The following is a 24478-nucleotide window of genomic DNA, read 5'->3' as shown; positions in this document are numbered from 1 at the left end:
CCTGTCACACACTGTAGCCTAGGTCCAATAGGTTTGCCACTGTGCAAACATGTCTATAATAGATATAAAAACTGTTACAAATCCCCCTCTCTCCCCTTACTAATAGTGAGGGCACAACTTTCCAACAATTTCCCTCACTCTTCCTTACCAGCGACTCAAGGAAATGCGTACATTTTGAGGATATTTTTTATTGAAAGTAAAGGACAGTACTGTTACTAGTAAAGTAGGAATCCCAGGTTTCAATACGTGATAAGATATTCATGTTTCAAGAAAGGAGTGTGTATATTTGACCTGGCGAAGCGGTTTTTATGCGCTGACTGAATGGAAGCTGATAATTCTGTGTTTTTTTACTCAGCTTGTCTCGGGAAGAAATTACAAGTCCTCATGTCCAAGATCAAGTAAAGATTTATCCAAATCTTGGAGGGGGGTGGGGGTGGATGTGGATACGCAGACCTGCGAGCAACTGCGGCCCCTCATGATGAGTTAATATTTTTTTGTGGCCCCCAGCCCCATTAAAGTTGCCCATCCCTGTCCTAGACAAACAAATGTCATATTCAATGGAGATTCTCCATAAAAATGCTTCAAAACTAGGCTTAATCTGTGTCTGTGAAACTGTCCTGTAAATAATTAAATGGTACTATCCTTCTCTGTTCATGTATTTTTAGTACATGTAAAAGAGACAAAACATAGAAATAAATGGTAATATCCTTCTCTGTGCATGTATTTTTAGTACATGTAAAAGAGACAAAACATAGAAATAAATTGTAATATCCTTCTCTGTGCTGTGTACCAGGCCTTGGTCCAGACCCCAGTCCTATTCCCAGTCTTCCTCCTCATGGGATGCTGCATCCCAGAGGGACTACTCTCAGACCCCAGCACTGTCCCAGGACTCTGCCTCCTCTTCTACCCACAGAATGAGGTACCCTCTGGCCCTCCACACGCCCTCAAACGAGCCTCACTGGAGAGAGTGAGTATCTAAGCACCTTTCTAATACATAACAACAACTAGCCGCTAGTACTCCTAGATTCTTATTTCTCCTCAGAGTGACGGATGCATCAAGCTCGGGTTCAGTAGGGGATTTTTTAATTTAAGAATCGGAGAGGTACTATCTCCGAACAGATTTTCATTTTCTCTGTTGACTGATAACTTTTGGTCTTTTCCCATAGCGCTCCTGAAGAGACAGAACCCACCTTCTCACTCCACTTCGCCTTGGAAGACCAGGGCCCTTCCAGACCACCCTTGCCCAGAGTGGAGTACCAAAGAGAGAAGCCAACTGGGGCCTGTGGACCACCATTCTCCAGAGCTAATGTTAGCGTAGCCCCAAAGAACCACGTAATAAGCCTAGAAACTCAAAGTGAAGGCTGGGACTTAGGCAGTGGAGATGGGGAATGGCAATGCCCTGAACGTAGCCAAGAAGAAACCTCCATAGCCCCAGAGGACCAAAGAGAGAGGCTGGCTAAAGCCAAGCCCATTGAAGTAGCCTTAGCTGGTAGAGGAGATGCTGACCGTCGGGCCCCAGTGCCTGTTACTAAATGGCAGTTTGGGAGTATAGTACTGCCTCCACCTCAGAGAGCTTACAAGGCCGAAGAGAAGGCAGACTGTGACAAAAAGAGACCAGCGAGAGGGCTGTTACTTCCTGCACCAGAGAGTGAGGACTTCACAATGAAGGACATGGACAGTGGTCCGAGCTTTAAACTAAGAATGGAGGATGATATTGGAGAAAGTTGTGCATTGGAGAAGGATAGCTTTGGAGCAAGTCACACAGTAGAAAGGGATGGCTTTGGAGCAAGTCACACAGTAGAAAGGGATGGCTTTGGAGCAAGTCAAGGTTTGGAGAGGGGTGGCTTTGGAGCAAGTCACATAGTAGAAAGGGATGGCTTTGGAGCAAGTCAAGGTTTGGAGAGGGATGGCTTTGGAGCAAGTCACACAGTAGAAAGGGATGGCTTTGGAGCAAGTCAAGGTTTGGAGAGGGGTGGCTTTGGAGCAAGTCACATAGTAGAAAGAGATGGCTTTGGAGCAAGTCAAGGTTTGGAGAGGGATGGCTTTGGAGCAAGTCACACAGTAGAAAGGGATGGCTTTGGAGCAAGTCACACAGTAGAAAGGGATGGCTTTGGAGCAAGTCACACAGTAGAAAGGGATAGCTTTGGAGCAAGTCAAGGTTTGGAAAGGGATGGCTTTGGGGCAAGTCACACAGTAGAAAGGGATGGCTTTGGAGCAAGTCATGCTTTGGAGAGGGATGGCTTTGGAGCAAGTCAAGGTTTGGAGACTGACTTTGGAGCAAGTCACACAGTAGAAAGAGATGGCTTTGGGGCAAGTCATTCAATGGAGCGAGATGGTTTTGGAGCAAGTCATTCACTGAAGAGAGATGGCTTTGGAGCAAGTCATGCTTTACAGAGGGATGGCATTGGAGAAAAACTGCTATTCAATGAGGGTGACGTCACTGGGGGCCACAGGGACAGCACAGAAAGCCCGTGTGTAGTTGGGTTAGCTGATCAGCAGGGGACGCTGCATGGAGACACAGCCCAGTCAGAGGAGGAGATCGTGACAGGAGGAGGACCAAGGGAGAACCTCAGCGAGAGAGACCCCTTTAAGAGGAAACGGCTCTTCGGTGATATGACTACTGACAACCAGAGAGGGATGGGGGGTGGAGAGATGGGGGGAAGAGTGGAGAGGGAGAGAAAGGATGACATCAATAAAGGAGGGTTGAAGAAAAAGATGGAGAGGAAGAACAGCAGGAGTAGTACCAAACCCCACCAGCAGAGGAAGGTGTCACCCTCACTGGGGCAGATGAGGGATGGAGAGGGCCAGGGGGTGACAGAGACGGATAGTCACCCAGAAGAGAGAAGGAACATGGATGGGCCATTGGTGACAGCTGCACAGAGGAACAGTGGAGGAAACACAGGTTAGTTCAGGACAGGACCCGCACACACACACACACAGGCTAGTTTAGGACATGGATAGATAGCTTGCCTTTTAGTACAATAGATGAGAGCGGAATGTTGGGGATTTTATATGCTGGACAAATTTGCACTTTAGTAATAAGCCACTAGATGGCGGTACAGCACTTCAGTCAGTAGTTACCCAATGAAGTTGTCCATAGATGCTGTTTTATGGTCAGTTTTGCATTTTCCTTCTAAGCTGATCCTGGATCTGTGCCATGGGCAGCGCTGCTATGTCCAGCAATCTATAGGGCCCTGAGTTTTCCCCTGACCACAAGGCCTGACTAGGGAAAACTCAGGGCCCCAGTGAGCTCATATATCACAGTGCTGATTAAATAAAAAGTGTGAACAAGTATACAGCAATTATAAAGGGCCAGTCTGAACACGCTGACAAAATCTGGGCTGCTCTTGTTTCAGTACACAGGAAGTGTGTGTTGTGTGAAATGCTCAGTCAAGAACAGCGTAGTGTAGTGACAGAATATCAGTCCTGAGCAATGCGTCTGAGTTTAGCTGACCTCACTCAATATGCAGACACAGGTCTCATATTCAAACGCAATCACACACACATTTACTCATTCAGACAGAAGCACACACACACACACACACTTTTAAGCAGAGAGAACGCATATTTATTTGTAATTTTTCCAGAACCCTTAGCTGCTGGACATTTCATTCCGAAGCCGTCTCAGGAGGGTGGGAGAGTATTCAGAGCCCCGACTCTGCGGGGCACCTGTCTGGGACAGACCCCCCTGGCTACTAATCATCACAACGACACTCAGGTATTTTACCGCTTCAGCCAGAGGACCATACTGCTTCACATAATAGAATGTTTTATCTGCAGTCCGTAATTCAAAAAAACAATACAAAATGGCCTCCCAGACACCATTTGTTGTGCTGAACAGTGAGGGATGGACCTGGAGAAATGTAAGCTTGTAATAGTTGGTATTTAGCTACCGTGCAGAAAACCACTGAAACCTCAACCCCCTGTCCCTCTCACAGAAACCCCTTTTGCTGCATCCTAAATGTAACATTTTCGTCATTTAGTAGACGCTCTTATCCAGAGTTAGTGCATTCATCTTAAAGGGATACTTTGGGATTTTGGCAATGAGGCCCTTCATCTACTTCCTCAGAGTCAGATGAACTTATGGATACCCTTTTTATCTCTCTGTATCCAGTATGAAGAAAGTTGGCGCAATGACTGGAAGTCTATGGGTATCTGAAAATAGTCAAGCGCGAGTGTTAGTTCAATCGAGTACAGGCTTAACTGAATGAACAACAGAGACGAATACAATATGGAATTTTCTTAACTAGTTTGGGGTAAGGCCTCAACTCTGAGGGATGCTCCTCGGAGGCAGATGCTGATGACAGGTTGCTATGCTTTTATTTCTTTTTTTACGGGCAGGGGGGTGCTGTGGGGTTATTATGGATACTCTTTGAAGAGGTTTCAGATGTTTTCGGGGGTTGGGCAGGGACTCTGCTGTCCTACCATCAGGGAGAAGCAGGTTCAACTATTGGGGTGCCAGGACAGGGAAGAGATTTGACTGGGCTGAGCGGGAGCTGCCCTCCCATAGGGGTCAGAGGGCCAAGAGACCAGAGGTGGCAGAACGGAGTACTCGGGTTGGGGTGTTGGGTTTGAGCAGAGCCTGAAGGTAAGGAGGGACAGTTCCTCTTGCTGCTCCGTAGGTAAGCACCATGGTCTTGAAGGCGATGCGAGCTTCGACTGGAAGCCAGTGGAGTGCGCGAAGGAGCGGGGTGACATGGAGAACTTGGGGAAGGTTGATCTTGGGAACTACTTTTGACCAGAGCTCTATGGGTCTTGGTCTAAAGTATTGCACTACATAGGGAATAGGGTGCCATATGGGACGCACCCTAGAGGGTGAGGGGAGTGAAATAGAGAGAATTCCCCAAATGCTCATTCCCCTTCATTTCCATGGAAATGGAAGACTTCAGCAGTATTACACCACACCACAGGAAAGAGAAGTGATGACTCCCAGTTGGGTACTAAAGTAAAAGGCCTGGCGATCGGGCCTTCTAGTCTATTTACTGTATGTCTCTCTCTGTCTCTGTGTGTGTGTGTGCGCGTGTGTGTGTGCGTGCGTGTGTGTGTGTGTGTCAGTGTCAGCAAGTAAGCGTTTCTGTTTACAAGGAAATGAGCAGAGCTCTCCCTAGAGAGCTGAATCAGTTGATGATGTTCTCTTGGTAGAACACACACACACTGTTCCGGCTGACTATTTACCTCTACAGTCCTATATTCCCTAGAGCACAATTCAGTTCACTCACACACATACACACACACACATTGACTCGAACTCTGCACTCACTTTGCATTAAAAATTGAGTTTCTTCCTTTGAATAATGCTGGTGTTCCAGTGCAGAGTAGAGAGACTTGGAAGGTTAGATGGCGGTTAACCTGTTTTCTCTGGACTGGGAAGTCTGGACTCACTGTCTGGGACTAGCTGTGTCGTAGAGAGCACTGTCTGGGACTAGCTGTGCCGTAGAGAGCACTGTCTGGGACTAGCTGTGCTGTAGAGAGCACTGTCTGTGACTAGCTGTGCCGTAGAGAGCACTGTCTGGGACTAACTGTGGACTAGAGAGCACTGTCTGGGACTAGCTGTGCCGTAGAGAGCACTGTCTGGGACTAGCTGTGTCGTAGAGAGCACTGTCTGTGAATAGCTGTGCCGTAGAGAGCAGTGTCTGGGACTAGCTGTGCCGTAGAGATCACTGTCTGGGACTAGCTGTGTCGTAGAGAGCACTGTCTGGGACTAGCTGTGCTCTAGAGAGCACTGTCTGGGACTAGCTGTGCTCTAGAGAGCACTGTCTGGGACTAGCTGTGCCCTAGAGAGCACTGTCTGGGACTAGCCGTGCCCTAGAGAGCAATGTCTGGGACTAGCTGTGCCCTAGAGAGCACTGTCTGGGACTAGCTGTGCTGTAGAGAGCACTGTCTGGGACTGACAGGTTTGCTCTGTTAACGCAACTAGACACCCACTCTCTTTCTCTCTTACTCTCCTCTCTTTGGCTCTTCATCCTTTCACTTTCTTTCTCTATCTGGCTCTCTGTTGCGGTCTCTCTGTCTCTCACTCACTCACACACACAAACACACACTCTCTTGCTCACAGGTGGAAGGAATTGAGAGAATAGCAAGGTTTATTTTCAGTCTACTCATGCTCATTATCTGTAACCAGAGAATTTAATCACCATCCTTCTGGACTTGAGCCTTCACACTTATCTCTCCATTCATCTAATCTGCACCCCAAATTGCATCCTATTCCCTACATAGTGCACTGCTTTTGACCAGGGCCCATAAGGTAGTGTGGTATATAGGGGATTTGGTAGTGCACTAAATAGGGAATAGGGTGCCATTTGGGTCGCAACCATTGACTGTAGTAGTAATAGAATCAGAGCCCAGTCTATTTTAAGTTTCAGAATGAATCGCTTCCTGTGACTGGAATAATGCTTCTCTTGTTCTCTCTTCTGTTCCTCTCTCTCTATGTTGTGAAGGCTGGTGATGGAGGCTCCAGAGAGAGGGGGTTGAGTATAGATCCTGCACTAAACAACCCCTCTCTTGCTGGGCATGGAAGGGCCGCAGGGCTGGGGTCCGGCCTGACCTCTATACGTACTAGTGGTGAGGAGGAGAGCAGCGGCCATCACCGTCTCCTCTCTGCCCAACAACCGCCCCTGACCCCTACCTTCTCCCTCAAAAGTGAACACGGCACCCCTCTGCCCAAAATCGCCCTTTTCAGGCGGCCGGTGAAATGGGAACCCCCTCAGTCCTGTCAGGAAAAAGCAAGGACCTTGCAAAGGGGCCAGGAGTGGTGCAAAACCCAAACCCCCAAACACCCAGACCTGACCCCAGCCTTTAGCCTAGACCCCCGAGCCAAGACCAAGACCCTCCACAAGACTGAGGGAACCAAGAGTGTTGCTCTAATCCCTAACCCCCCACATCGACCCCCAGCCAACCCAGTTAGGCCAAGACAGGGGGTCCCAATGGGGGAGAGGGGGCTTGAATCAACCAGGGACCATTCTAGTTCAGACACTCCTCAGCATAGATCCTCCAAAACCCCCAAACCACCCAAGCCGAAGCGGGCCAAACCTGGACCTAACCAGTGTCAACTCACCCCAGAAACTGAACCAGAGGGGGGAAGCGGTGCCGGTGACCCCCGGGCCCAGTCCAACCAATCCAAAACCTGTCTGACTACAGCCATGATCTCTGACCCCAGAGTAAGGGATGCTGGGAAGTTGAGTCCTGAAGAGAGAGGCAGGGTGCTGGAGGAGGCAGGGCAGGCCAGTGCGCTGGTTCTGACCATGGTGTACCAGGACGGAACCACTCAGATGGACCCAGAACAGGTGGGCAAGAAAGTCAAAGAAAGTCCAGAAAGTCAAAAGCAATGTTTCTAACCTCAGTCCAGTAGACCTGGGCAGAATAGTTTTTATTTAGTAGCTTATTAGAAATCCCAAATTTTCAAATACTCAAGGTGGTCAAATATAACCAATCAACTAATGGCAATTATTTCCTTTGATATCCGAATACAGGTCTTAGAAAATACAACATATAAACCAATATTTTAAAATATTTTGAATACTTTTCAGAAAAACAAATCATATTTGAAGTCATTTGATATGCAAGTTATTTGAAAACCGACCAAATATTTATTTGATGAAGAACCAAAAAGAAACTACAACAGTTACTTTAATCAGTCAAAATATGTACAATCATTAGCACATATATCCTCGAATGAAATACGTAATGATTGAAGAAAAATAAATAAAGACACGCTAAACAATATGAACTAAGTAATGGAAAGTAATAGAAACGTAAACCAAACAGGCATTTAGCTAGATGTAGAAATGTGTTTGTGAGGGACTTGGAGTCATCTCAACATTAGAGTAGACCACTTTTGCATTTTCAAAATGACTGAAATACATTTTCATAATGAGACATAGGGTGATACAATAGCTATGTAACAACACTAGACATGTCATTTTGTTATTACTACATTGTTACATAGACATTGCTTTATAATTGCATAATAATGGAATGATTAGGAACAGTCACTATTCCTCTTGTGTACAGTAGTGACAAAACATCTCAGCTCGTTGCAATGCAATTTAAATACAATTACCAAAGTATTGTGTAACATGCTAATAAAATGTTGCTCTAAAAGTAATTCCAGGCACTAGAACACTTTAATTTGACTGAAAATACTAACAATAACTGTTCAAACATGACTATTAGGTCAAGGGAACTAAATATCTCAAAACTGCCTTGTTGAATCAACTACAGCCGACATAAGTGGAAAATCATGTTGATTTGTGTTCTGATTAAAATATCCCTTTGTAGCTCGAAATGTGAGCATCCAACTTCCTGTTCGCAACGTTACCAAATGGCCTTGCATTACTCTGCAGTATTTTCAGGTATCGCAAAATGAATTGTAGCTTTCGACCTTTTCAGCGGCACGTTGGAACAGTCATACAATAGTGGAGTGTCGCAACTTATTTATACTCATCCTCTGTACTTCGTCTGTGCTATGCTATATCACCTGGATGTAGTGGTGCTACTGCTGTAAGCCTGGCAAGCAAGGCTAATCTGTGTCCCAAATGGCACCCTCATTCCCTACGTAGTGCACTACTTTTGACCTGGGCTTATAGGGAATAGGCACTATATAGGAAATAGGGTGCCATTTGGGACGGACTGCATTTACGTTGTTATGTCTACTCTCTGTGTGTCCTATAGACCCTCAGTCTGTCTGTGTGTGTGTCCTATAGCTGCAGCAACTACGTAAGTATGCTGGTTGGCCATATTCACTGACATTAACTGCTCTCTTGTCTATGTGTCCCGTAGAAGCTCAGTCCGTCAGTGTGTGGGGTGCTGGTGATGTTGAAAAGAGATCTGGACCAGACTGGACCAGTACCAGGACCAGAGGAGGGGGTGGCACAACGAGACAGTCTGGTCTACCTCAGACTGGAACAGAAACCTGCATGGGCCCAGAGCCACCAAGACCACAACCTAGACCTCTTCAATAGGTATGGGAGGGAGGATAGGTGCACTACATAGTACAAGTCTGGGGGTGAAAATCCCACTGATGATTTGCGTCCCTCCCTGTGTTTGTGTGTCCTGTAGAGAGATGCTGCTGCAGGTAGTGTCAGGGTCTCAACTGGTGGTGTGTTACAAGGCCAAAGACCTGCTCCGTACAGCACTGCAGCACTACAGACCAGACCTACACTGGAAACAATGTAACTTTGATAAGGCTGTTAAGAACTCCCTCCAACTGAGCTCTGTTGGGATTTGGGATTACAACATTATTCTGTTGTGTTCATTCCCCCCCCAGTCTCATCTTGTCGCGTCCAGGACCCCCAGGTTGCAGCCTGGCTGTTGGACCCAGCTGACCCCTCTTCCTGCTTCACCAACCTGCTCACCAAACACTGTAGGACACCCCTCAGAACTCCCACACCTGCCCTGGGGGCAAGGAAGGTCTGTAGCACCAAACAATACAACTAGTCTCTCTGGCACACCGGCCATCAATTCCGCCATTGAAGCAGAAGACACCACCAATCCTGGTCCAGAATATCGATACGGTGTGCAGGCTTTATTTCCAGCCCAGCATCACCACACCTAATTCAACTGATCTCTCATTTTGTCCTTTATTTAGAGCCCTGCACAAGCATGAAATTTAGGCCCAAGCTCTACCCATGCCCGCGATGTTCAGGCCCTACCCAACCCGGGCCCCATTGCTCCTGCCAAATTGAAGACCCGGCCGTACCCGAAATCAGAAATAACTTCCTCTGTCAGTATATCCATTAGCTGCTCCTCTGTCCGTCCCCTGCTCCCTGCACGGCCCCCTCTTCCCTGCGTGTGTGAGTATCCACAGCAACGGCTCCGCCGGGCCGCCTGCTCAATGACTACGAGACGTGAGAGAGCTGTTAGCCGGCTACATTTCGTCACTCGAAACTCTGACCAAACTCACAGAACATTACTGTTTTCTGTGATCGATATAATCTCTCCTGTCGACTCCTTACATTTGACGAGGTTGAAGCACCTCTAACGCCATGTTATGATCTTAGTCAGGCACGGCTGTACAGAGAGACACTGCGCAGCGGAGTATGAGCAAATAGCTCTGCCTCAAAATGTAAGGGATCAATTTAGTCTTGAAAATGATACCCTACACCAGCCCGTACCCCCCCCCCCCCCCCCCCCCCATCTCTCTCTGTCAGGTGTACCAGGTCATCTCCAGTCTGTCTCTGCTCTACCAGCTGAATATGGAGCTACGCTCTAAACTACAGGTCAGTCCCTCCCTGAGGATCCATGAGAACACACACACACACACACACACACACACACACACACACACACTGATACACAAACACATTTTGTTCTCCTGTCCTCGTGGGGATTTCCATTCAAAATCCTAGTTTCCCTTTGCCACAAGGGAGAATTGTCCATGTTTTACTATGCTTGTTGGGACTTTTGTGGATTTCAGGTCTTTATTTGTATTGCATTTAAGTCTTTTAATTAATTTGTATCTTATTAACACTTTATTCTAGCTAGCTATTTGTGTAGGTAGCTGTCAAGTAAACAAAATGATAAAAACCCCACACACACACACACATCCTACCTTACTGTCTCTCTGTGTATCCAGAGCCAAGGTCTGTGGGAGCTGTACTCTAACATGGAGCTGACTATGATCCCTGTGCTGGCAGGTAAGGACACCATGTTGAGAGGTCATCACGATCCTATGACCTGACCATGCTGAGCTCCTATAACTAGAGGTGAAAGGAGACAAGCAGGAAGGACATGAGGAATCAAGGAAATGCAGTTGACATTCTGTCTAGGCCTATATGTATGTGTACTCTGCTACTATTTATATCATGCTACTCTCGTTCTCTAAGCCATGGAGAGCCACAGGATCCATGTGGACACGGAGTCCCTAAAGACAACATCAGAGATGCTGGGGGTAAGAACTATAATTACAGTACTGTAAAAGGGAGAAAACAGAGGGTTTAAGTAGTACACACACACACACACCATGATGCCTCCAGTAGGTGGATGTTTGGAGAGTGTGTCCTGTGTCTTGCTGTGCTCTATAAATAGAAAGGAGAGTATGTCTGTCTGTTTCCTTCCTTTAGGGTGGAGTGTTGCAGTAGGAATGAGCATCGCCGTCTTACACACACTCACTAACGCACGCACACACACGCTAGCGTGCGCGTGCACACCACGCACGGATTAAAAATTGCTGTGATAATCCAGCAGAATACTAACCAAACTTTTCTTTTGTTTCTCACGACGACCCACACACAACATATGATGAGGATGCAGAGGAGGAGAGAGAGAGGGAGGAAGGGAGAGAGAGAGAGAGAGAGAGAGAGAGAGAGAGGGAGGAAGAGAGAGAGAGAGAGAGAGAATGATTTAGGGATAATAAGTTCCAAGGGAGAATGGAGAAGTACTAACATAATCATATTCTGAACCGAAGTGTTTGTTTTTCAGTGTGTGTGTGTGTGTGTGACACCTACACAGTGTAAGCACATTACAAGTCTAACTGAAACAGACAGTGCTTTTAAACGACTGACAGAGACCTGGAGAGAGAAAGAGAGAAGAAAAAGGGGAGGGAGAGACTCATGGAGGAGGCGAGGGAGAGACGCACCGAAGACTGACAGAGAGAAAGGGAGAAAACGGAGAGAGGAGGGAAACAGAAGGGAGGACGAGAGGGGTGGTAAATGGAGATGCAGGGACAAATAAAAAAAGAGAGTAAAGTGGGAGAGAGAGTGACATAACAAAGTGACGTTTTAGATGTACATTCCCCACTGCAGGAGGACAATTAGGAAAATGTTAATTCAGATATCTGACAGTATATCAAATCAAATGTTATTTGTCACATGCGTCGAATACAACAGGTGTACGCCTCACCGTGAAACACTTACTTACAAGCCCTTCAACAATGTAGTTTTAAGGGAAATAGGTTTTGAAAATATTGACACAATAAACTAAAGTAAAAAATAAATAAATGAAAGAGTAACAATAAAATAGCAATAACGAGGCAATATACAGAGGGTGCTGGTGCCAAGTCAATGTGCGGAGGTACAGGTTAGTCGAGGTAAATGAGGTAGTATGTACAGTACCTGTCAAACTTTTAGACATACCTACTCACATACCTAAACTCTTTTCTACATTGTGGATTAACAGTGAAGACATCACAACTATGAAATAACACATTTTCATTCATGTAGTAACCAAAAACAGTGTTCAACAAATCAAAATATATTTATATTTGGCTTCAAAGTAGCCACCCTTTGCCTTGATGACAGCTTTGCACTCTCTTGGCATTCTCTCAACCAGCTTCATGAGGAATGCTTTTCCAACAGTCTTGATGGAGTTCCCACATATGCTTTTCCTTCACTCCTCGGTCCAAACCACCTCAATTGGGTTGAGGTCGGGTTAATTTGGCTGTCAGGTCACCTGATAAAGCACTCCATCACTGCCTTTCGTCAAATAGCCCTTACACAGCCTGGAGGTGTGTTTTGGGTCATTGTCCTGAAAAACAAATGATAGTCATGTAGGTAGGGGTAAAGTGAACAGTGAGTAGCAACAGCAGCGTAAAATAAGGGGGGTGGCAATGCAAATAGACCGGGTAGGCATTTGACTAGGTGTTCAGGAGTCTTATGTCTTGGGGGTAGAAGCTGTTCAGAAGCTATTCAAGTCTCTTGAACTTAGATTTGGCGCTCTGGTACCGCTTGCCGTGCGGTAGCAGAGAGAACCATCTATGACTTGGGTGGCTGGAGCCAATAGAGGTATTGGATGGCAATTGAGTCTTCATGTATTTGTCTGTCTCTCTCTCTTAACATGAAAGGACACTCTTAACAACAGAACATGTTGCATCTCTCTCTGAGATAAAATAACTGATTACCATATGCTTTGAAACAGAAAAAGAGAACAGAAGCAACGCACACACACACACAGACACACACGCTATTGTGCTGTGTTGTCTGAAAGCCAGAGGGAAAGCCTTTGGTGGAATGTGTTGTTTGATTTCGAGAACGTAGATGAAATACATCAAACATAGGAGAACACACACACACACACTCTGGCACACGTATACTGGCACACAGACATTGAAGAGTGTGTATAGCAGTCAGATTAGCCCAGCTCTGCCCGAGGTTTAGGAGAGAGCAGTGATAAGTCCCTGTACTGACGATTATCTCCCTGTCCTCACAGCAACCCTTCTCTCTCCCCCTTTCTCTCCCATCCTCTCTCTCCGCCTCTCTCTCTCCCCTCTCTCCCCCTCTCTGTTCCAGCTCTCACCCCTTCTCAACCTCCCCCTCTCTCACCCCTCTCTTCCCCTCTTTCTGTCCCTCCCTCTCCCCCCTCCCCACTCTCTTTCTCCCCCCTCCTTTCTCTCTCTCTCTCCCCCCCTCCCTGTCAGACTAAGATGAAGCAGCTAGAGCACGAGGCCCACCAGGCAGCAGGCCAGATGTTTCTAGTGTCCAGCAGCACCCAGCTCAGGACGGTCAGTGTGTGTGTATAGGCGTGTTTATAGGTACTATGTGTGTGTGTGTGTGCTGTCCTAATCCTGCTCTCTCTACAGGTTCTGTTTGAAAAGTTGCGTCTGCAGGAGCGCTGTGAAAACAAGAAGCTCCCCAAGACTCTCAACAAACAACAGCAGTCTACATCTGAGGCTGTTGTGAGAGATGCACTCGCTGATACAAACACACACATTTGCATTGCCCTTCAGTAGTATGAGGTAGTGACGCCTCTCTTCTCTGTGTGTAGTTGTTGCAGCTCCAGGACCTGCACCCCCTGCCGAAGATCATTCTCGAATACAGACAGGTCAGTGATGAACACAATATGTTTGACTGACTGACTGATTGATTGATTCATTGGTATCTGCTCACATTACTACATTACTATATGACTTTGCGTGTGTTTTTTTCTTACCCCCAGGTTCATAAGATCAAGTCCACCTTCGTCGACGGGGTTCTGTCTTGTATGATGAGTAAGGTGAGCACAGACGCTCAGGCTGGGACTAAAGCATCTCTAAAGTAGCTGATCTTCTGCACTCCTACTCTGACAAGCTTTGTGAATAAGGGGCCCAGGAGTAAAAACATTTAAATGGAGGGACCTTTCTATCTCTTCTTCATTCCCTAAAACAAACACTAGAGGGCAGTACTAGTTAATTGTCTTTTGAAGCTTTTGTTTATTGCAAAAGCTCTGTAAGGAAATGTAGCTTTGAGTCTGTTCTTTGGAATTTCTTAATGACATGTACAAAGAGACTTTTGATGTTTGGTTGGTTGTTACATGCTGAACTGCTCTCTTCCTCTCCCGCTTCTCTCCCTCTCCTCCCTCTCTTTATGTCCTCCCTCTTTCATTGCTCTCTCCCTCTCTCTGTCTCTGTCCCCAAGAACTTCATCTCGTCCACATGGTACCAGACCAGTGCAGTGACTGGAAGAATCTCTGCCAAACACCCAGTGAGTCCCTCATCCTCCATCGCAGGGTTACTCATCCTTTCAACCCATCCCTTTCCTCAGCAATGTCCTTGGCTTAATTTCAACACTGAGGCTCTCTCTTTCTCGCTCCCTCTTTCTCGTTCTCTCTCTTTCTCACTCTCGCACGCTCTCTTTTTCAAACGTTCTCTCTTTCTCCATCTCGCTCTCTGTCTTTCTCCCTCTCTCGCTCTTTCTCTATCTCTCTCTTATGCACACACTCTAATGTCTGATGTATTTTTGCTGAGAAAAGCTACTCTCTCTTGTCCGAACTAGAGGTCGACCGATTATGATTTTTCAACGCCAATCCCGATACCGATTATTGGAGGACCAAAAAAAGGCAATACCGATTAATCAGCCGATGTTTATATATATATATTTGTAATGATGACAATTACAACAATATTGAATGAACCCTTTTAATTTAACTTAATATAATGCATAAATAAAATCAATTTAGTCTCAAATAAATAATGAAAGATGTTAAATTTGGTTTAAATAATGCAAAAACACAGTGTTGGATAAGAAAGTAAAAGTGCAATATGTGCCATGTAAAAAAGCTAACTTTTAAGTTCCTTGCTCAGAACATGAGAACATATGAAAGCTGGTGGTTCAAATAACATGAGTCTTCAATATTCCCAGCTAAGAACTTATAGATTGTAGTTATTATAGGACTATTTCTCTCTATACCATTTGTATTTCATATACCTTTGACTATTGGATTTTCTTATAGGCACTATAGTATTGCCAGCCTGAATCTTTAAATTCATAAACCGCTGTGCTTCAAGTACTGCGAAGAGCTGCTGGCAAACGCAGGAAAGTGCTGTTTAATGAATGCTTACGAGCCTGCTGCTGCCTACCACCGCTCAGTCAGACTGCTCTATCAAATATCAAATCATAGACCTAATTATAATATAATAAACACACAGAAATACGAGCCTTAGGTCATTAATATGGTCAAATCCAGAAACTATCATTAAGAAAACAAAACGTTTATTCTTTCAGTTAAATACGGAACCGTTACGCATTTTATAGAATGGGTGGCAACCACACACAACCTTCAATGTTATGTCATAATTATGTAAAATTCTGGCAAATTAACTACGGTCTTTGTTATGAAGAAATGGTCTTCACAAAGTTCGCAACGAGCCAGGCGGCACAAACTGCTGGTAATACCCGGACTCTGCTTGCACTGAACGCAAGAGAAGCGACACAATTTCCCTAGTTAATATTGCCTGCTAACATTAATTTATTTGAACTAAATATGCAGGTTTAAAAAAATATACCTGTGTATTGATTTTAAGAAAGGCATTGATGTTGATGGTTAGGTTGATTTGTGCAATGATTTAGCTTTTTTCCCGAATGCGCTTTAGTTAAATCATCAGCCGTTTGGCGAAGTAGGCTGTGATTCGATGATAAATTAACAGGCACCGCATTGATTATATGCAACGCAGGACAGGCTAGTTAAACTAGTAATATCATCAACCATGTGTAGTTAACTAGTGATTATGTTAAGATTTATAGTTTTTTTTACAAGATAAGTTTAATGCTAGCTAGCAACTTAGCTTGGCTCCTTCAGGTGGTCAGCCTGCCACGCAGTCTCCTCGTGGATTGCAATGTAATCGGAGTCAAAAAAAAAGGCTGATCACCGATTGTTGTGAAAAATTTAAATTGGCCCTAATTAATCAGCCGTATCGATTAATCGGTCGACCTCTAGTGCGAACCTTTCACTCAGGTTTTATTTTAGTCACAGACAGGAGAGAGAGAACTGTCTGGGTCAGAGTACTGTGGTGCGTTCATGTGTGCTTGTAGGCTGTGGTTGTGATAGGCTCCATGGACTAGAGGGGCTCTTGCGCGCAACCACGCACACAACTAGTGAGTCGGGGTGATTGAGTGATTGAGTGAGTGAGTGCAGTAAAGCCTTTAGCTTTTAGATTTGAGATTCTTCAAAGTAGCCACCCTTTGCCTGGATGACTGCTTTGCACACTCAACCAGCTTCATGAGGTAGTCAGTCACCTTGAATGCATTTCAATTAACAGGTGTGCCTTGTTAAATGTTAATTTGTGGAATTTATTTTTGTTTGAGCCATTCAGTTGTGTTGAGACAAGGTAGGGGTGGTATACAGAAGATAGACCTATTTGGTAAAAGACCAAGTCCATATTATGGCAAGAACAGCTCAAATAAGCAAAATGAAACGACAGTCGATCAATACTTTAACACATGAAGGTCAGTGAATCCGGAAATTCAACATCAATTGTTCTGAAGCGACTGCGTGAATCAGGCCTTCATGGTCGAATTGCTGCAAAGAAACCACTACTAAAGGACACCAATAAGAAGAAGAGTCCAAATTTGAGATTTTTGGTTCCAACCGCCGTGTCTTTGTGAGATGCAGAGATGATCTCCGCATGTGTGGTTCCCACGGGGAAGCATGGAGGAGGTGGTGTTTGGCTGGTGACACTCAGTGATTTATTTAGAATTCAAGGCACACTTAACCAGCATGGCTACCACAGCATTCTGCAGCGATAAGCCATCCCATCTGGTTTGCGCTTAGTGGGACTGTCATTTGTTTTTCAACAGGACAATCACCCAAAACACATCTCCAGGCTGTGTAAGGGCTATTTGACAAAGAAGGAGAGGGATGGAGTGCTGCATCATGTCACGTCTGCTCCTGCTCCTCCCCTCCGACGTCGCCAGAGAACAAACCACCGGTCCTGGGATTCATCATTACGCACACCTTCCAGGCAGTAGCAGCTTCCAGTGGATGGAATGAGCCTGCGCTCAGCACGTTATTTAGAAGAGGTCTGCGCGAGGAGGTCCAGACGGAACTGGCCTGCCGAGATGACAACCTCACCCTGAACTCATTGCGATGGCCATCCATCTGGATAACCTCAGGGAGCATTGGCATCTACATTGCTTCTCTCCCTCTTTCTGGGAGAGTTTGGGATCAGAGCCTGAACCCATGGAGGTAGGGGTCACACGCCTTCCCGCGGCGGAATGTCACAGACGGATGCAGCTGGGGCTCTGACTGTACTGTGGCCAGGGAGGGCACAAGCGCCAGCGGTGTCCGTTACATCAGAATTCGGGATCCACTGGAGCAAAGGGACGGTCATGTGATGTTACATCCCTGGACTAGGAGTGATTATTACATCTACTGCTCTTCCTGTCAGACTCTTTTTAGTACCCATCATTCTGGCTGACTGTCCCTCATGCCCTGTGTCTACAGCTTTAGTAGATTCCGGTGCCGCAGGGAATTTTATGGATCAGACCCTTGTCTCCTCTCTCAATATTACTACCTACCCGCTCTCCTCTCCTTTTCCGGTTCAAGGTCTTGACTGTCAGCCTCTATCACACACATCACCCAACCACTCACCCTCACCGTGGAGCCCAATCACCAGGAAAACATCCCCTTCTTCATCACCAGTGCACCAGTTCACAAGATCATCCTTGGCCTACCTTGGCTTCAGTGCCATAACCCTACCATCTCACGGTCGAGGATGAGAATCACTGACTGGTCACCTGAATGCCGGAAGACCTGCTTTCCTGTCCCCTGTCGTTCCACGTCGGTTGAGAGTCCTGTGGTTTCCCTCCAGCCCAACATCCCGGAGGAATATCAGGATCTAAGGGAAGTATTCTCCAAGACCCGCACTACCTGTCTCCCTCCTCATCACCCCTGGGACAGTACCATTGACCAGTTTTCCAGTGCTACACCTCCGCACAGATGCATCTACCCTGTGTCAGTGGCTGAGACCCAGGTCATGGAGGACTACATACAAGAGGCGCTCCAACAGGGTTTCATCCAAAGGTCCACGTCCCCTGCGTCAGCTGGTTTCTTCTACGCGGCCAAGTAGGGAGGATTACGCCCTTGTATCGACTACTGTGGACTCGATGATATCACCACAAAGTATCGGTACCCTCTCCCGCTGGTGCCGTCAGCCATCAAGCAGCTCCTCGGAGCCCGGTTATTCACAAAACTGGACCTGAGGAGTGCCTACAATCTCTTTCGCATCCGGGAGGGGGATGAGTAGAAGACGGCGTTCAGCACGATGTCTGGTCACTACGAGTACTTGGTTATGCCTTTGGCTCAGCCAATGCTCCGTCAGTGTTCCAGGCATTCGTCAACGAGGTGTTCAGGGACATGCTTGGACTTCAGGTGATTTTGTACATCGTTCGAGCAGTACTGTAACGCCTCTTGGCTAACCATCTGTTCATCAAGGCGGAGAAGTGCCAATTCCACCAGAGGGCGGTCTCCTTCTTGGGCTACCAAATCAGCCAGGGAGTGAAGATGGAGGACAAGAGGGTAGATGCGGTAAGATCATGGCCAGTCCCAACCACCATCAACGGGTTACAACGGTTTACAATGGTTTTTGGGGTTTGCCAACATTTTACCGCCGCTTCATCAGGAACTTCAGTGCCGTCGTCGCCCCTCTCACCTCCCTCCTCAAGGGTGGGCCTCGTAGGTTGGTTTGGTCTCCAGCAGACGACGAGGCCTTTCGTCTCCTCAAGGGGCGTTTCACCTCCTCCCTATTGCTAAAACACCCAGACCCAACGCTACCTTTTGTGGTTGAGGTAGACACATCGGAGGTGGGTGTGGGGTAATTGTGTCACAAAGACAGGGGGACCCACTAAAATTGTGTCCTTGTGCTTTCTTCTCCAAGAAACTGTCCTCCACAGAGAGGAATGATGACGTTGGCGATCAGGAGCTCTTGGCGGTGAAGTTGGCATTACAGGAGTGGAGACACTGGCTGGAGGGTACCAAGGAATCATTCGTCATCCTCACCGACCATCGGCACCTTGAATACATGCAGACAGCGAGGAGAATCCGCGCCAAGCCAGGTGGGCCCTCTTCTTCACCAGGTTTGACATCACGCTGACCTATCGCCCAGGTTCTAAGAACATCAAGGCTGATGCCCTGTCCTGTATCTACGATTCGGGAGAGGCTCCTGTCCAGAGGGCACCCATAATCCCATCCTCCCGAGTGGGTCCATTGGTTTGGGACGTAGATGTGGACTTCCGCCAAGCTCTAGAGAGGGAGCCCGCACCCCGGAATTGTCCTCCCACACGCATTTACATTCCCACAGGGATAAGGGATCGGAAGATGACCTGGGCACACACATCTGTCGTTGCTTGACATCCAGGTATTTCTCGCACCGTCCATTCCATCACTGAGAAATACTGGTGGCCCACCTTGGTGCAGGATGTTACTCGGTATGTAAACTCCTGTTCCATGTGTGGTCAAACCAAGTTCCCCCATAGTGCTCCAGCAGGGAAGCTCCTGCCGCTTCTTGTGCCTCAGCGACCTTGGTCCCATCTATCCATTGACTTTGTTACTGATCTTCCCCCTTTTGATGGTTTCACCAACATTCTGGTGGATGTGGATATATTCTCCAAGTCATGTCGTATATTCCCTGAGCCTGGTCTTCCCACTGCTCTCCAGGTCGCTGAGGCACTCTTCCAGCAGGTCTTCTGGCATTATGGCCTTCCGTAGGACATCGTCTCGGACCGTGGCCCCCAATTCACATCCCGAGTATGGAAGGCCTTCTTGGAGAAGCTCGGGGTCACGGTTAGCCTCACATCTGTATATCAACCTCAGTTTAATGGGCAGGTGGAGAGGATGAATCAGGAGCTGGGGAGGTTCCTGAGGAGTAACTGTCAGGACTGAAAGGGTGAGTGGGCACGTTTCCTTCCTTAGGCAGAGTACGCCCAGAACTCTCTTCGTCACTCCTCCAATGGGTTGACCCCCTTCCAGTGTGTGTTGGGTTTCCAGTTGGCCCTTGCCTCATGGACCCCGGTCCAGACTGCGGTTCCTGCGGAAGATGAGTGGTTCCGGTGCGTGGAGGAGGTGTGGAACAACGCGCACTTGAGACTCCAGCGCGCTGTCCATCGTCAGAAGGAACAGGCAAACCGTCACTGCAGTGAGAGCCCTGTGTTCCATCCTGGGGATCGCGTCTGGTTCTCTACCAGGAACCTCCCACTCCGGCTGTTCTGCAAGAAACTGAGCCCCTGGTTTGTGGAGACGTTCAAGGTTCTCTGGAGGGTCAATGAGGTGACATACAGGTTACAATTGCCCAGTCACTTCCGTATCTCACCCTCTTTTCATGTCTCTCTTTTCTGGCCGGTGGCCACCCCCCCTGGATATTGAGGGGAGCCCGGCGTACGCTGACAAATCCATACTGGACTCCTGGCGTCGTGGGGGTCGGCTCCAATATGCTGTTCATTGACTACAGCTCAGCGTTCAACACCATAATGCCCTCCAAGCTCATCACTAAGCTAAGGACCCTGGGACTGAACACCTCCCTCTGCAACTAAATCCTGGACTCCCTGACAGGCCGCCGGCAGCAACAACAGATCCACCATGCTGACCCTCAAAACAGGTGCCCCTCAGGGGTGCATGCTTTGTCCCCTTCTCTACTCCCTGTTTACCCACAACTATGTGGCCATGCACAACTCCAACACAATCATTAAGTTTGTTGACGACACGATGGTGGTAGACCTGATCCCCGACCACAATGAGACAGCTTATAGGGAGGTGGTCAGGGCTGTGTGCTGCCAGGACAATAACCTCTCCCTCAATGTCAGTAAGACAAAGGAACTGGGCCGAGCACACCCCCGTTTACATCGATGGGGCTGTAGTGGAGCGGATCGAGAGCTTCAAGTTCCCCGTTGTCCACATCACTAAGGACCTATCGCGGTTCAAACACACCAACACAGTGGTGAAGAGGGCATGACAACGCCTCTTCCTCAGGAGGCTGAAAATATTTGGCATCAACCCTCAGATCCTCAAAGTTCCCCAGCTGCACCATTGAGAACATATTGACTGGCTGCATCACTACTTAGTATGGCAACAGCTTGGCATGCGACCGCAAGGCTCTACAGAGGATATTTATCAATACTTTCTATTATTTCTCTATTTTCTTTCTCGCTGCGTTGTCGGGAATGGCCCGTAAGTAAGCATTTCACTATTAGTCTGCACCTGTTGTTGTCAAATAACTTTTAATTTTATTTGACACACACAGGCACTGATGCGCTTTACCTTATACACACAACCACATATTCAAATGAGGCATATTGCAGAGCGATACGCTTTCATCTGAAAGGAGTTCATTTGAGGTAACTGCAATCTGCAATAACAAAATGGAACAACTATAAACGCACAGAGTTTGAAAAGACGTAACGCATCGACCAAGCCAAAACAAAGGGATTCTTCTCTTTCTGCCAGCTTTATCTTGCCCCAAAAATATGTGCAGCATGTCCCAATCTCTCATCTCACGCACACAGAAGCAGACGGCTCACACACACCCTCTATCTCTCTCTCCTCTCTTTCTCTCTTTCGTTCTCTGTGTCTCCCCCCCCCCCACCCCCCACAGAGACACACACCCAAAAGCAGTTGGCACATACACACACACTCTGACATGGATGCCCTTGACAGTGAAACCAAAGAATGCAAATGAGATCAAGCTTCCTCTCTCCTTTTTCCCCCTCTCTCTTCCTTTTTTCTCTCGTTTGGCTGGTTTGAAACGACGGGGCCCAAAAAGCATTCAGATTTTCGGGCCTCTCTTCTCTGCAGCATTTTCTTTCTTTCTCTCTCTCTCTCTTTCAGTCTCTCTATCACTTTCTTTCTCTCCCCCTCTCTTTCTACCTCCATTCTCTCTCTTCTGAGTTTGTCTGCCAAAGCTTTGAATCAGGTTCATTTCTGGTCCTTTTATGTTTATGGTGATGTTCACACACACTTGAATACGATTTAAACACCCTCACGCATGTGCTTGCGAGCACACACACACACACACACTCTCTCTTTCTCTACCTCTCAGCCTGTGTATATGTGTGTGGGTTAGAGATGAGAGCAGCACAGGGGACCTCATTCATGACTGTGTAATTTTAAAAAGGCAGTAGTCTTGCACTGTGCTATCCAGGGCAGGAGAGAGGAGCAGCAGTCAGGGACATAGACTACAAATGAATAAGGTGCAGGGTGGTAGTCCATTCAGTATGGGATCACTGTGAGGGAACCCAGTATGGGATCACTGTTAGGGAGCCATTTGATGTAGGATTGAGTTGGGGTTGTGTGTGTTTGGGGAGGGTGTGTGTGTGTGTGTGTGCGTGCGTGCGTGCGTGCGTGCGTGTGTGCTTTTCTCCTGTGATGACTGGTGCAGTGTGATTAAATCACTGCACACCCGCACAGCAATCCCCATCTGTTTAACATGGGGGTCCACTGGGACCATTCTCTCTTTCTCCATCTCCCCATCCTTTCTCCTCACTGTCACTCCCCAACCTCTCTCTCTCTCTCTCTCTCTCTCTCTCTCTCTCTCTCTCTCTCTCTCTTTCTTTCTTTCTTTCTTTCTTTCTTTCTTTCTTTCTTTCTTTCTTTCTTTCTTTCTTTCTTTCTTTCTTTCTTTCTTTCTTTCTTTCTTTCTTTCTTTCTTTCTTTCTTTCTTTCTTTCTTTCTTTCTTTCGTTCGTTCTCTTTCTCTTCCCCCAACCTATCTTTTCTCCTCACTGTCACTCCCCAACCTCCTCCTCTTAGAGCACTGTCATGAGTCTCACCCCCTCTAGGGAGTCTCAAAGAAGAAACTGCATACATAGAAGCATCTCAGACACAATGTGTGTGTGTATGTTGGTGAGGAGGGTGCTCTTGAAGAAGGGGAAGATGGTGCCTCAGCACAGGCTCATTTGTGTTGAGTTGCTTAGATGTACAGTGTCTTGCGAAAGTATTCACCCTCCTTGGTATTTTTCCTAATTTGTTGCCTTACAACCAGGAATTTAAATTGATTTTTGGGGGGTTTGTATCATTTGATTTACACAACATGCCTACCACTTTGAATATGCAAAATATGTTTTATTGTGAAACAAACAAGAAATAAGACAAAAAAAAAACAGAAAACTTGAGCGTGCATAACTATTCACCCCCCCCCCCCCCCAACGTCAATACTTTGTAGAGACACCTTTTGCAGCAATTACAGCTGCAAGTCTCTTGGGTATGTCTCTATAAGCTTGGCACATCTAGCCACTGGGATTTTTGCCCATTCTTCAAGGCAAAACTGCTCCAGCTCCTTCAAGTTGGATGGGTTCCGCTGGTGTACAGAAATCTTTGTCCTACCACAGATTCTCAATTGAATTGAGGTCTGGGCTTTGACTAGGCCATTCCAAGACATTTAAATGTTTCCCCTTAAACCACTCAAGTGTTGCTTTAGCAGTTTGCTTAGGGTCATTGTCCTGCTGGAAGGTGAACCTCCGTCCCAGTCTCAAATCTCTGGAAGACTGAAACAGGTTTCCCTCAAGAATTTCCCTGTATTTAACGCCATCCATCATTCCTTCAATTCTGACCAGTTTCCCAGATGCTGCCACCACCATGCTTCACTATGGGGATGATGTTCTCGGGATGATGAAAGGTGTTGGGTGTGCACCAGACATAGCGTTTCCCTTGATGGCCAAAAAGCTCAATTTTAGTCTCAACTGACCAGAGTACCTTCTTCCATATGTTTGGGGAGTCTCCCACATGCCTTTTGGCGAACACCAAACGTGTTTGCTTATTTTTTTCTTTAAGCAATTACTTTTTTCTGGCCACTCTTCCATAAGGCCCAGCTCTGTGGAGTGTACAGCTTAAAGTGGTCCTATGGACAGATACTCCCATCTCCACTGTGTGGCTTTGCAGCTCCTTCAGGGTTATCTTTGGTCTCTTTGTTGCCTCTCTGAATAATGCCATCCTTGCCTGGTCCGTGAGTTTTGGTGGGCGGCCTTCTCTTGGCAGGTTTGTAGTGATGCCATATTCTTTCCATTTTTTAATAATGTATTTAATGGTGCTCCGTGGGATGTTCAAATTCGTGGATATTTTTTTATAACCCAACACTGATCAGTACTTCTCCACAACTTTGTCCCTGACCTGTTTGGAGAGCTCCTTGCTTGGTGGTGCCCCTTGCTTAGTGGTGTTGCAGACTCTGGGGCCTTTCAGAACAGGTGTATATGTACTGAGATCATGTGACACTTCGATTGCACACATGTGGATTTAATTTAACTAATTATGTGACTTTTGAAGTTAATTGGTTGCACCAGATCTTATTTAGGGGCTTCATAGCAAAG

The 24478-nt window shown here is 46.8% G+C and overlaps 1 protein-coding gene across 1 annotated transcript in view; it reads left to right on the top strand.

The window, feature by feature from the left end:
• Positions 1-24478, top strand: part of poln (polymerase (DNA directed) nu) — an 82372-nt gene that overhangs the window by 4150 nt on the left and 53744 nt on the right. Inside the window, exons 2-15 of the mRNA XM_090213369.1 lie at positions 356-398; positions 794-967; positions 6438-7283; positions 8779-8960; positions 9058-9170; positions 9266-9408; positions 10149-10217; positions 10574-10634; positions 10824-10888; positions 13352-13435; positions 13514-13609; positions 13699-13755; positions 13870-13926; positions 14328-14393. Of these exons, the coding sequence (XP_090069495.1) occupies positions 356-398; positions 794-967; positions 6438-7283; positions 8779-8960; positions 9058-9170; positions 9266-9408; positions 10149-10217; positions 10574-10634; positions 10824-10888; positions 13352-13435; positions 13514-13609; positions 13699-13755; positions 13870-13926; positions 14328-14393 (2056 nt within the window). The remainder of the gene's footprint in view (positions 1-355; positions 399-793; positions 968-6437; positions 7284-8778; positions 8961-9057; positions 9171-9265; positions 9409-10148; positions 10218-10573; positions 10635-10823; positions 10889-13351; positions 13436-13513; positions 13610-13698; positions 13756-13869; positions 13927-14327; positions 14394-24478) is intronic.

The sequence above is a fragment of the Oncorhynchus mykiss genome, chromosome 21 (assembly GCF_057628025.1).
Source record: "Oncorhynchus mykiss isolate SJ-2025 chromosome 21, ASM5762802v1, whole genome shotgun sequence".
Classification (NCBI taxonomy): Eukaryota; Metazoa; Chordata; class Actinopteri; order Salmoniformes; family Salmonidae; genus Oncorhynchus; species Oncorhynchus mykiss.
This window is presented reverse-complemented; position numbering and strand designations above follow the sequence as displayed.